This window comes from Pygocentrus nattereri, chromosome 20 (assembly GCF_015220715.1).
Source record: "Pygocentrus nattereri isolate fPygNat1 chromosome 20, fPygNat1.pri, whole genome shotgun sequence".
NCBI lineage: Eukaryota > Metazoa > Chordata > Actinopteri > Characiformes > Serrasalmidae > Pygocentrus > Pygocentrus nattereri.
Genome location: NC_051230.1, coordinates 14,901,430 through 14,915,627, shown reverse-complemented (window position 1 = coordinate 14,915,627; position 14,198 = coordinate 14,901,430). Strand labels below are relative to the sequence as shown.

The window sequence follows — 14,198 nt, the reverse complement described above, 5'->3', positions numbered from 1 at the left end:
TGTACTTTTTAAATCTTGTTTTTTCTTTTTCTTTATAATAATCTGTTTACCTTTTTTCTCATTTGTTTTTTCAAGAGTTTTTTTAAATCTTCACGAAATATCACTCACTGAGTGATTCAAAAGGAAGTCAAGCCATGGAAAATAATGCTGAGAGGTATCTAGCCCTGCATACAAACACATATAGCTTTTGTCTCATTCCTGTTTAACAGCAACTCAAGAAATTACCTGGATTAGATGTCACACATTTGTCTAGACATTGGTGTTCATGTTCCTTTGTTGCTTTACTGCTAGTTTCCTAAAGGTGTCTGGCCCTATCAAAGACACTCAGGCACTCCAAGGCTCCAAAGCACAGCTTAACGGCAGCTGTCCGACTTCTTTAATTGGTGGCAATAACATGAACCACATGGGCAACGTGGTACAGGAGGTCTCCTCAGCAGATTATTCTGGGATTGACAGTCCATCTGTAGATGCAGATGCTGAGGTTTCAGAAGAGGTGAAAGCTTTATCACTGTTGGATTTTACCATAAAATATCGAGAGGCATCTGCTGGGAACTTAAAAGAAGGTAAGATCAGATCATTTTTGCTGAAAGAATGGTCATCAGCAAGCACTCACACTCTTTTAGAATAAGATCTGGGTTAGAATGTCATGGCATTAAAACTGCTAGTGGGTTGGATGTATTATCTTTTGTGCAAGTCTGGAATAAGGTACATTTGAACCGCAGAACAGTAGCCTCCACCAAGTAAGATTCAATTCTATAATTAGACAAACCTAGTTTGTTTTATCTTGTTTAATCTGGAAATCACTTAATAGCCACATGCCAACTGTTTTTTTTTTTCGTTCCTCAGCTCAGCTTCCAGGCAATCATTACTATCACATTTTTTCACAGACAGAAACCTGATTGGTGTGACTTGGCATTCCATAGCCAGCCAGTAACTTGGCCTAGATCTTCCTTGTAGTTCAGTGCTGAGGTTTTAAAAGGGCTTCAGTGTATGTAAACAGTCAGTGCAGTAGGTGGAAGGAAGGATAGACGGAGGGATCTTCTGTCACATTGGCTGCATAAGTTTGACTTTAGATCAAACTTTAGATATTTTCAAAGCATTTTTAAAATCGTTACTAATCATGCAGAGTCTTTGTCCTCAATGTTGTCTTGATCCACCAGAGGAAGAATCAATCTCAATTACAGGTGAAGTGTGTCTGGCTCCAGCCGAGCAATACTGGACCACTGAAAGTGAAAAGGGAGTGAAGCTGAGGATGGCTGAGTCAGGTCCAGGCTCTGAGCCTCCACTCACCATATATCAGATGTTCCAGGGCACAGTGGATAAATTTGGAGACCTGCCAGCCCTCCGGTGGAAAAAGGATGGGAATTGGACCACACTGACCTACAGGGAATATCAACAGCAGTGTCGAATTGCAGCTAAGGGCTTTCTCAAGGTACTTGGAATGATACACACACACACACACACACACACACACACACACACATACATATATATATATATATATATATATATATATATATATATATATATATATATATATATATATATATCACTTGAAAACTAGACATGAAACGTTTTTTGGCACCATTGCTTTTAAGAGTCTTCTAAATGTTAAGATGATTAGGAGATTAACAGATTAAGGAGGTAAATCTCCCTGAGAAAGACATCAAGTCAATAACTGTCTGATACCCATTAAATGCATGCTTTAGATGATGACTCTCCACTGAATTTCCTCCTTATACCTAGACTTTTTTCTTGTTTTGTATGAATGTGGAAAGCTAGCAAAGGAGTCACACAAAGATTAGTTGACTTCTCTAAGCTTGGTTTCTTAGCTGGGATGTTAAACACGATACTTAAATGATATTGTCAACCATAGCAGTATATCATGCTATTTCCATACATAATAAGAATAAAAAAAATATTTGGAAAATTAGACATTTCAAAATATGAGATATTTCTTAACAATGAAATTGCTGTTGCAATATGGACACTACATTAGATCCCAGTATAAACGTCATTCTGCATTGGTTGTGGAGTGTTCCGATCTTTATCTCTATTCAGTTTCACTTAGATCATAGAATAGTTTTCACCCTATTTTGGACTTCTATTACATTGGTAGCAATATAGCATCACATTGCTTAATGTTTTACCTCATTAACTTGTTTTTTAAAAAACACTTATTTCAATTTTGATTATTGCAAAATGTTTGAGACAGAAGCATTTACCACTTTATATTGTCCTTTTCACAAAACTTCAAAGGTGTTTAGGGACTGAAGACACCAAGAGATGAGAAGCAACTGCACATGCACCCTTTTCTTTCCCAGCCGTGCCTTTGTAAAGTGTGCAGAACGTGGTTTTGCGTTGTCTTGTTGACTGTACACTAGGGCGTGCCCCTTGAAAAGATTTGACATTGAAGGCAGCATATGTTGCTTTAAAATCTCTAGGTACTTATCTGCATTATTGGTGCCTTTGCAAAAGTGCATGTCATCTTTGGGCACTGACAACTCCATAATATGACAGACCCTGGCCTTTGGACTTCTTGCTGGCAACAGTGGATGGTCCTTTTTGTCTTTGGTCTGGAGCACATGGCATCCATTTCTTTCAAACAAAAACCTGAAATACTGGTTCTTCTGACTACAGTACATGTTTCCACTGTGTGATGGTCCATGCCAGATGCCACTAAGCCCAGAGAAGTCAACAGCCTTTTCGCACGGTTAACATAATGATTTGGCCCAGTACAATTTTAACTGGTATTTGTCGATATAACTGCATACCATAGTGCTTGACAAAAGCATGCCAAAGTAATCTTGAGCCCATGTGGGTACATCTCTTGTAGATAAATGGCGGTTCTTTGTGCAGTGCTATCTGAAGGATCAGAGAGCACAGTTATTCAGCTTTGGCTTGTGTCCTTGCGTTTTATGCACTGCAATTGTTCCAGATTCCTTGAACATTTTAATCATGTTATGCACCATAGAGGGTGAAATATCAAATCTCAGCATTTCAAGAATCCAAAAACCCTTGAAATATTTAAAAATATTGACAAATGTTGTTTCCTTTGGCAAACAGGCAACCCTCTGCCCAACAGCATCTTCCTGGATGCTGTTTTTTGTACCCAATCATGATTACAGTCACCTGTTGACATCCCCAGTTCCAAATTGCACCAGTTAATTATTTTACCTCATTACAAGCCCTAATTTGCCCCCGCCCCAACTTTCTTTTAATGTTTTGCAGACACGAATGACAGGAATGGATGTATATTTACAAATGAAATGAAGCTGAAATACATGTCAAAGTAAATTATAGAAATCACTGCTTTCTTTTTTCATTTGCATTTTACATACTGTCCCAATGTCTTCTCATTTGAGTTTTTATGCGGCCATTATCTTTGTGAGTTAAAATATAATTACAGCAAATATGTCTGCATACTCAGTATATGTGTCCTGTATCTGTAGTTGGGCCTGGAGCGTTTCCATGGAGTTGGGATCCTGGGCTTTAATTCTCCTGAGTGGTTCATCGCAGACATTGCCTGTATCATGGCGGGGTATTACGTCTGAAATCATTTTTTCATCTTTACGCATTGTTCAGTTCACATGTTCAGTGTATTATCTGTTTAGACACTCTTATCTATAAAGATATGCAGTTTGGGTTGCAAAATATACTCAATGGTAAAAGAATGCAAGATCTGATCACTGTTTGTTCTTCAGAGGACTTGCCACTGGAATCTACACTACCAACTCTCCAGAAGCCTGCCAGTATGTAGCTCATAGCAGTAAAGCCAATGTTGTGGTTGTCGAAAACAACAAACAGCTTGTGAAAATCCTTCAGGTAAATAACATGCATTAATTACAACTTGAAAGACCTGTTACTGAACCCATTTCCCAAAGGCATCAAAAATCTACAAGCGTTCTGTGTTGTCACTCTGAACATTCTCCCTAACAGTTAAGACAGTACTAGTACTGTGATGCTTTCAGAAAGTGGGCCTTAGCAACCCTTTATAGCCACCTTGCTAACTTGATGTTTCTCCTAACCTGGCGAGTCATTTCTGTTGCTTCTTTTAGTTCTTTACATTGTAATGATGATTGAAAGACAGTTGCCACAGATATAAAGCTTCACAATGATATGTGGCTAAAACATTAGCAATCATGTTAGCTGTCCCTCTTCCTTCTGTATTAATCACCTAACAAAAAAAGCAGTTGTTTTTTTTTTCCCCTCAAAAGTTCCTCTCAACTCTCTTAATTTTCACTGTTGAGAGTCTGTGGCACCCCTGTAGGAGTCAAGAAGGCATGTTTACAATAGTTGTGGTAATGGTTACATTTTTCATTTTGATCAGAGTTCATTTTTAAAGCTGTTGTGTTTCTTTTTTTCTTATTTAGGTCAAAGACCAGCTACCATATTTAAAGGCTATTGTTCAATACAAGGGTGAACTGGAGAAAAAGCTGCCAAATGTATATACGGTAGGCCTCCACATTTAATTATAGGACAGTTGCACCAAAACTTGCCTTTGTTTGTCTACCTCTATACTAAAAAGCTTTTGCATTTGGCTTTATGGACATAGATAATCTGATGTTACCCTGCAGACAGACTGGTTTGAGGTTTTGTGGGGAACATCTCACTGTCAACATTTTTTCCACCTGTACAGTTTTAGACAAGAACACATTTAACAATGAGAGGTGGAATTTCCTTTTAATTCATGAGATTAGTGGCTGCACCTTGAGTGAAAACTGTATTTTTAAATGAGATCTGTTATTTCAGTGGGCTGAATTTATGAAGCTTGGTGAAGGGGTCTCAGATGCTCAGCTGGATGAAGTGGTTAATAGCCAAAAGGCGAACGAATGCTGCTCTCTTATCTACACCTCTGGAACTACGGGAAACCCAAAAGGAGTCATGCTCAGTCATGACAATGTGAGTTTTCCTGTGACTCTGAAATAAAAGTTTTTTTTTTCATAAAGATGATCTAAATGTTTGTCCACATAACTTTGTTTGTACTGACATTAGAATCAGTCAATAGGACATCTGTGAAGAAATTTGTGTTATTACTGTGTAATGAGTTAGACTTTCTATTTTACTCTCAAAAAGCTTTATATAACTGAAACTTGGTTAGATGGTTCTAGGTCATGTTAAAAATAGAAGATCAAGGTTAATCAATACAAATGTCACATTTTTGACCTTCTCTGGTCAGATCACATGGATCGCAAATGCAGCGAGTCTTGCGGTTAATGTGAAGGTGGCGGAGGAGTCTGTGGTGAGCTACCTGCCCCTCAGTCATGTGGCAGCCCAGGTCAATGACATGTGGATCTCCTTGAAGTTTGCTTGCACTACCTACTTTGCCCAACCAGATGCGCTGAAGGTTAGGTTGTCTTCATTTATGAAGTAATGTGATGTTTTTCTCCCTGACAGTGTACACTCTTTTAAATGAAGGTGACAAAAAAGGGTTATCTGTAAATACTCTTTGTAAATGATACATTTGAGTATGAAGATCCTTTTAAAAGTTGAAAGAACCTCCATATAATGTTTTCCCTATAGGTTTTTGAACCAAAAACATTTAGCAAGATATATCTTTGGAAAGAAAGCTGTTCCAGTGGTGTTATTCATTAGGTTTGACTTTAGACTTTCACTATGATTACCTGCTACTTAGTAGTTCCGATCTTCATTATATCTTAATAAAATATGCATACTGAGACATGGCAAGAAATCCTATATGAATTTATATCTTGTAGGGTTCTTTGGCCCAAACTCTCAGAGAAGTGCGGCCTACGTCTTTTCTGGGAGTTCCACGCGTCTGGGAGAAGATGCAGGAAGCAATGAAAGCCATTGGTGTAAAGTCTTCTACCATGAAGAAAAGAATTGCTGATTGGGGCAAGGGTATAGGACTTCAGGCCAGCTATAATGCCATGAACGGGTATGTTTTAGGTCACCAGCTCTCCTCCTGAAGATCTATTTACTTGCAGAATTTACTTTCAGCCTATATCTAACATTTTGCCCCATTTTACATAACACTCATATATCTGATCCAGCCAGGACTTTCAAAGAAGTTAATTAGCTGGAGCACATGTGGCAGATTGCGGTGAGAATTACAGGAAAGTAGATCTCTGGCAACTGGGCTGTTTAACACTAGTTATTAGAGATTCTTGAAGCAGATTGTTAATTTGTGGATCTTAGATCTTGTTATTCTTAGCTTTTTTATCCCTTTTGAAATATTATCTTTTATTGCATTTTGTAAAATAAAGTGAAAATAAAACTTAAATACAGCATTCTCTGCTTGTACAGTTTGTATTTATTTGCTGAGTTTACCATATTGGGAAAAGGTAAACGCGGTAAGTAAGTGGCACATTTTTCAGCGAAAAATGTGAGAAAATTACAATTTTCTGTGATATGGACACTTTAAAATGTTAAGATGTTTCATAAGCCTTCATTTTTTTATCTTCAGCTAAATTTGACTTGTCTTTTATTATGTGCTATTTTTTGCTTGAATCTCTCCATGAAACATTTTAGAACATTTTGTTTAACAAGTGCTATATAAACATATTATTATTATTATTATTATTATTATTAGCAGTAGTAGTAGTAGTAGTAGTAGTAGTAGTAGTAGATGTAATAGGAGTAGTAGTAGTAGTAGTAGTAGCAGTAGTAGTATAGTAGTAGTAATAGTAGTAGTATTCACATCTAAATCTTAATGGCTAAATGCTCCTGTGCTTTGATTTCCAGTGATCCCTCTGTGCCCTGGGGCTTCATGCTGGCTAATAATCTGGTCTTCAAGAGAGTGCGTGCTGCTCTTGGGCTGGACCGTTGCAGGAACTGTTTTACAGGCGCTGCTCCCATCACTAAGGACACGCTGGAGTATTTCATGAGCCTCAACATTCAGTTGTATGAGCTGTACGGCATGAGTGAGAGCACGGGACCACACAGCATTTCCTGTGCCAACAATTACCAAATCATGAGGTCAGCCATGTGTCTCTTTCTCTTTCTTTGGTTCAAAATTTTGCATCATTATTGCCTGTCTGATTTTATTCAGCAAAATGAATGATTCTTGACAAATGCTTTCTCATGAACAGCAAGTAACACTACTGTAAGACTTTCTAACACTTCCATAAGCCCTTCATGACAATGGACATAGACTTACATAAACATTTAAAAAGGCTCATTCCAATAGGTGTCATTTATCAGAAGGGTTGCTTTTGCCAACTTTGATGTCAAGTCGACAGTAGAACATAAACTTTAGATCACAGATTCACCAACAAAAATAAATGTATCCAGGATGTATGTTCACAATCCCAGTATGATCCCACAGTTGTGGTAAGGTGATACCAGGCTGCAGAACCAAGCTGGACAAGCCAGATGCAGATGGAAATGGGGAAGTGTGTTTCTGGGGCCGGCATGTCTTCATGGGCTACCTGGACATGCCTGAAAAGACTGAAGAGGCGCTGGACTCAGAAGGCTGGCTGCACTCAGGGGACCTTGGAAAGCACGACAAAAATGGCTTCCTCTACATTACAGGCAGGATAAAAGGTACATGTAGGTTTAATGTAGGTTTTAGTCCAAAGCAGTAAGAAGTTCACCAAGGTTTGATTTACATAGGACTGTAAAGTGCCCATAGGCCTACTAACTGCACACACTCATGATGGTGTAAAAGGTGTGCTGAAACAATAGAGCCACCAACAAGCTCAAGACAACAGGAAAATGAAAGTTCAGTAACAAGGAGACAGCAGTGTTAATAGATAAAGTTATTTCCCACTAAATACTCTACAGGACTGTGATTGTATACAGGTGAACATTTTGGAAACAAACACACTTTTGAAAGTATGATTTACTGGTACTTTAAAACTTAGTCACATGAAAACATGGTCACAAACTGCTGCTAGCTTGTCTTTAATGAACAAACAAGAAGTGTGAATATGCTGAAAATGAAAATGTTTCTTTAATGTATTTTACAGAATTGATCATTACCGGTGGAGGAGAAAACATCCCACCAGTCCCTATCGAGGATGCACTTAAAGAGGAAGTGCCCATCATTAGCAATGCCATGTTAGTGGGAGACAAAAAGAAATTCCTGTCCATGCTTCTCACACTGAAAGTAAGCTAACCCACATTTCATTCACCTTTTAGATCCCTGACACTCTTAAAATTAAAGGCGGTGAGGAGGTTTCTTTGGAGAAACGACGCAGAATTGAATTTCCAGTCAAAACAGCCATGAAGTACAAGGTTTTAATTTTTCTGCATCTGGAAAAAGCAAAAAAAAATGAACAGAAAATTACCCAGAGGACTCAGCAACTAAATATAATATTACATTTTTTGGTATTTATTGTGTTCACCTTTTGCTTTTATTTCAGCTTCCATTCTTTTTGGAAGGTCTTCATTTTTTTGAAAGAAATCTGCAGGGGTGCTTTTTCACACCTCCTGCTCAGTCTTAGAACCTGCTTGCATTTTCTGCTTCTCATGATCCAAACAATCATCAACACATTTAATGATATTAATGTCTGGACTCTGGGATGGTCACTCCATTGTTCTGAGAACACCAGCAGCTTCTGTTTACTCAGTAACATCTTCTTACATGCTACATATCCTTTTAAATTCATAGTACTCAGATGTGGAAGGATGAACAGAAACATCTGTGGACTTGATTTTTTTCCTACTTTTGTAGGAAACTTACTGTTAAAGTACTGTTTATCTGACAGTTTGGTGTTTACTTTTTAAAACCTCTTGCATTCCTCAGTGTCAGGCTGATGAGAATGGAGAGCCCACGGATGAGCTAAGCCTGCTAGTAGTGGAGTATTGCAGGCAACATGGAGTCATCGCCAGCAAAGTGTCTGAAATAGTCAACAACAAAGAGCCAGCCATTTATAAAGCCATCCAGGAAGGTGTAGACAAAGTCAACGCCAAGGCCATTTCCAATGCTCAGAGGGTTCAGAAGTGGACTCTCCTGTCGCGGGACTTCTCTATATCTGGAGGGGAACTTGGTAATTATTTATTTTTAGATATATATTTCTCAGAAATGCGTATGACTGAACTTGTCTGTACTGAATAACTGAATCATATTTTTAACAGAAGGCCTGAACTTACATTGCAGATCTGTCTTTGTGTGAACACTGTATATTGCATATGTCCCCATTGTTTTTTTTGAAGGGGGTGTTTTGCAAAACTGTATAGCTACTTAATTCGTTAACTTCATATGCCATGTACACATCATCTAGGAGATAGCAGAATACAAGACTAAACCTGTTGCTATTGAAATGTAAAACACATTATGCACAACAAAGTACACTAACGAACAGGACGTGTTTCCAAGTCAGTTCTGGCAACCATATGAATAGTGTTTCTTCAGAACATCCTGTCTATTGTTTGTGTTTAGGCTTAATGGCTGATTTATTTCTCTGTGTCCGTACATCTTCTTATTGGTTGTGCTCTTTCTCTTTTAACTTTTCCCAACATAATACTCTCTTTGAACGAGTTGGTCTTCTTATAATATGTCCAAAATAAGAGTTTCAGTTTGGCGATTTGGTTATTTTGAGAGGTGAGGCTTTATTTTGTTTCATTGCCATCCAGCACACAGTTAGCTGGAATGAACTTTTGAATGGTAGAATACAGACACGTACAGAGACGGGAGACTGGATGCCCGGACAAAACAGGCTTTTATTTCAGAAAAGTAGAACTCCAACAAATAAGCTGAAAAACAAGTATACAAAGTAAGGGGCTTGTGACTTAGAAATCTTCTAGTTGGCAAGAGACTTCACAACTGAGGAAAGAAAACTGGAGTTTAAATAACAGAGATTAAAAGAGTAACAGGTGGAGGGCAGAGCCAGGGATCAACAGACAGGCCACACAGAGCAAGGGAGAGAGGTAGGCGGAGGCCGGGACCTGACTAATACATTATCAGTGAAAGGTACAAATGTTTATTTCAGTAGGTCAGTTTCAGGCTGTAAAATCTCACTGCTTCTCTTTTTTTCCAGGTCCCACTATGAAGCTCAAGAGGCCTGTGGTCACAAAAATGTACAAAGAAGAAATTGACAAGTTTTATGGAGCATAACACATCACAATGTTGGACTTTAACTTGAGGGTGTGATAAACTGAACAAAAACATCCCCTCCAGTTACTTTTGTATTGCTCAGAAATAATCAGATTTTCCTCACTCCACAACACACACAGCTAATAGGCTAAGCTGACTGGATCTCTGTATTTCAGCTGTCAGTGTGTGTACATTGCACTTTCTAATGATGATTGCACATGTTGTATATAAAGAGCTTAATCATAGCCAAAGCTAGCATCCACAACTTTTGCACATCTGTGTTAACTCTGCTGTATCTATAGCCAAATTTTGCTAATTTAACTGCTTTACCAAAGTGTTGTAAGATTGACGCATCTCTCTGTATGTCTGTCATTATCGGAAAAGTTGGTAAAACGTAAATGCTACAAATGAAACTATAGGTAGGTTTACTTCATTCAAAAATGCTGACTTACAACATATGAGAACTAGGCTAGAATTTAGATTTACATAAATAAATCATGCTAACTCATGCCCATTAGCTTAGGAGCCTTGCAGAAGTGCACACTAAAATGTGCAGTTGAGGCCATGTCATCATTTCTGCAGCCACTTGTTCTTCACAGATTGTGGAAAGAACTGTCTATATTCATGAAAATGTACTGTTTGCTTCTTAATTTGAAGATGGACATGTATACTGAAGAAGTGTTTATTTTTACTTTCTGTCCTTTTATTTAATGAGAATGAATGACTGTATTTTACTGATGAATCAATGTAAACAGGCCAGGTAAATGAAAAGAGTGGAATGGTTTGAGCTCATATGCTGCACAAGACCAGACTGTACTTTCACGATTAAACACTGAATGAAGAAACTATATTAAATTTCCTTCTTCCACCTGACCCGTTTGCTTAGCTACCCGGACTGTAGTTAGAACATGCACCTGCACCAATTTTGATACATTAAAACCAGACATAGCCATATTAAATTTAAGCTTTTGCCTGACATGCAGCAATTTACAGTTGAATGGTCAGGAGGGTTAATTCTAGATTAGCTTGTTTACTGATATCATATTGCTGTTGCTGGAACAAAACCTTGTATCTCCAAAATGGTAACTTTACAGGAGAAGGAAAAAAATTACTTTTAATGTAAGTCAGTGCGACCAGAATTTTTTCCATGTAATTTTGGGCCATTTCTTCTGCTCCTTTCTGTATGAACTTTACACACAATGTAAAGGGTCACAGGCAGTTTAAAAAATGATCCTTATCACATTGTGTCAAAAATGGAAAAACAATGAAAATGGAGATATCAGGTTTTATTCTGACAGCAGCGATATTTATTTCTTTACACAGAACTGAATTTTAATAAGTGGGTCAACCCTCAATCTCCTGGCATGATACTAAATGATTTCTGGATTCTTCTTTGTTCTTCTACAATGTCAGCTCAGTGAGGAAATATTAGCATCCTCCAGACCTCTTTTCATTGATTATTGCCAGGTTTTTCTTCAGTTCTCTGGTTATAGAGCCCTCTGATTATAATCTGATTCTATAAATGCCCTCTGATTATAATCTGCAGTGGACCTGGAGACAGAGAAGGCAATAGATTGAGATTTGTAACATGCTTTTTTGCTGTGATCTCATTTGAAAGGGGGGAAAGAACTGCTAATTGCTGGTTGTGTAGCTAACAGCTAACTGCTAATAGCTAACAGCTGACTAGCGCGGTAGCAGATCCGGAGGCAGGTTTGACCAGATGCTGGTGACTGAATGTTCGAATATTATGTATTCAGAGTGTGTGAGTAATTGCTTTGTCATTTTCTTTTTGCTCTTGTTAGCCATGTAGCCTTTAGCATGCTAACCAGAAGCCGTATCAGCAGTCATGTGAAAGTAATGGAGTAATTTTTAGCCTAAAACATAGCCAGGACATTGAATGTTGTCATTTTTGAATGTTAAGCCTGTCAAAATAGTTCATTGTTATAGCTTATAGTTCTTTTTCTAAATCATGGCGACTGATTCATTTCCATTTTTAAACGAAATCAGTCACCATGATTTCTTCTGTGTTGTTCGTTCAGTCTCTCACCCCTTCAAGGGCTTTTCTGACACTTCACTTCAGCTAGAAAAGTAATTGAACAGGCCTAAATATGGCACCGGAGTTTCCCTGTGAGGAATTTCCGCAAGGGGCCTAATTAAAACTGGTTTTGAAACAAGATGACTGACATTTTCCCATACTTTAGAAAGTGTGTCTCTTTTCTGAAATGCTTACTGCAGAAAAATAGAACAAATGAATGTAGTAGAAAAAAATCTACGATATTGGTGCCGATTGGCCATAAAAACTTTAAGCTAAGAGTGTTTTGTGCTCTCCTGTAAAGTTAATATTTTGGATATACATGTTTTTCATTGAACAGTGACAATATATTACAGATTTTTTCCCCTTATACATTGTTGAGTCTACATTTCAAAAAAGCCAAGGATGGAAATTATATGTAGCTGCCTCCTTGTGGCCATTGCCCAGGTTATGAGCTATAAATCTCTCAAAACAGGCCTAATAAAACTTTACTAAATCTCTAAATAATAATTATTTAATTACTTTGTTCTTGAACTATAATCTGGCCATTTTCACAAAGTTTATTTTTAAAGTGAGAATGAGTGTGCAGTACTGTGAGTGATCCATCAGAACATTGAATTAGATTAAAACACACACACACACACACACACACACACACACATACACACACACACACACCTCCTAAACTGCTTCTCCTTTTGGGTCGTGAGGGTGGCATGCTGGAGCCTATCCCAGCCGTTGTTGGGTGAAAGGCAGGATACACCCTGGACAGGTCGCCAGTCCATCGCAGGACTATATTAAAACACCACAGACCAAATCAGATCTACCTTACCATGAGCTAAAGAACTGAATCAGATAACGGTGCCTTTGCAAATCTTATGACTACAGCCCCATTCCAAAGAGATGTGATAAGGATCAGAAAATGTTTTAAAAGCATTCTGTTTGCAATGTCAGTTAACCTCTTCCACCCCTAGTGAAAACTGAACTGCTCAGTTGGCTCTCTGTGTGAACTGTGACTCTGTGTTGAGCTGCTAGCAACCAGTAAGTGTGAGAAGCATCTGCTGTGAAAACAAATCATACAGCACAACTGCAGGTTTGATCATATCAAACAATCCTATACAACTGACACAATAAAACCTAGAAATTAAAATCATTTTTATTAATGTTTTTCTTGCTTGCTCTACTGTGTATTGAAGAATCCTGGTCGCTTCCGGTTTTGTAAATCATACACATTTCTATCAAAATATATTCCATCAGTATTGTTTAAGAAAAAATACATTATATAAAACTGAGCAACCTCTAAAACATATGGAAATTGTACAACTATAACCTGGCCATTTTCACAAAGTTTATTTTTAAAGTGAGAATGAGTGTGCAGTACTGTGAGTGATCCATCAGAACATTGAATTAGATTAAAACACACACACACACACACACACACACACACACACACATGCTCACACACACACACACACCTCCTAAACTGTTTCTCCTTTTGGGTCGTGAGGGTGGGGTGCTGGAGCCTATCCCAGCCGTCATTGGGTGAAAGACAGGATACACCCTGGACAGGTCGCCAGTCCATCACAGGACTAGATTAAAACACCACAGACCAAATTAGATCTACTTTACCATGAGCTAAAGAACTGAATCAGATGACGGTGCCTTTGCAAATCTTATGACAACAGCCCCATTCCAAAGAGATGTGATAAGGATCAGAAAATGTTTTAAAAGCATTGTTTGCAATGTCAGTTAACCTCTTCCACCCCTAGTGAAAACTGAACTGCTCAGTTGGCTCTCTGTGTGAACTGTGACTCTGTGTTGAGCTGCTAGCAACCAGTAAGGGTGAGAAGCATCTGCTGTGAAAACAAATCATACAGCACAAATGCAGGTTTGATCATATCAAACAATCCTATACAACTGACACAATAAAACCTAGAAATTAAAATCACTACTGGACTGCCTTTTTCAGAAAGCATAACACCTGAAAAATGTGGTAATCGAACAGGCCTAAATATGGCACCGGAGTTTCCCTGTGAGGAATTTCCGCAAGGGGCCTAATTAAAACTGGTTTTGAAACAAGATGACTGACATTTTCCCATACTTTAGAAAGTGTGTCTCTTTTCTGAAATGCTTACTGCAGAAAAATAGAACAAATGAATGTAGTAG

General features: G+C 38.1%; 1 protein-coding gene across 1 annotated transcript; it reads left to right on the top strand.

Moving 5' to 3' along the window:
* On the top strand, nt 1–10,848 carry LOC108423573 (long-chain-fatty-acid--CoA ligase ACSBG2-like). Its single transcript, XM_017690967.2, has 14 exons — nt 1–154; nt 292–563; nt 1,161–1,432; nt 3,453–3,541; nt 3,705–3,825; nt 4,374–4,454; nt 4,753–4,902; nt 5,180–5,347; nt 5,718–5,899; nt 6,706–6,939; nt 7,289–7,506; nt 7,932–8,071; nt 8,711–8,954; nt 9,945–10,848. The coding sequence occupies exons 1-14, from the start codon at nt 135–137 to the stop codon at nt 10,019–10,021; spliced, it is 2,268 nt and encodes a 755-aa protein (XP_017546456.1). The 5' UTR covers nt 1–134; the 3' UTR covers nt 10,022–10,848.
* The last annotated feature ends 3,350 nt before the right edge of the window (nt 10,849–14,198 follow it).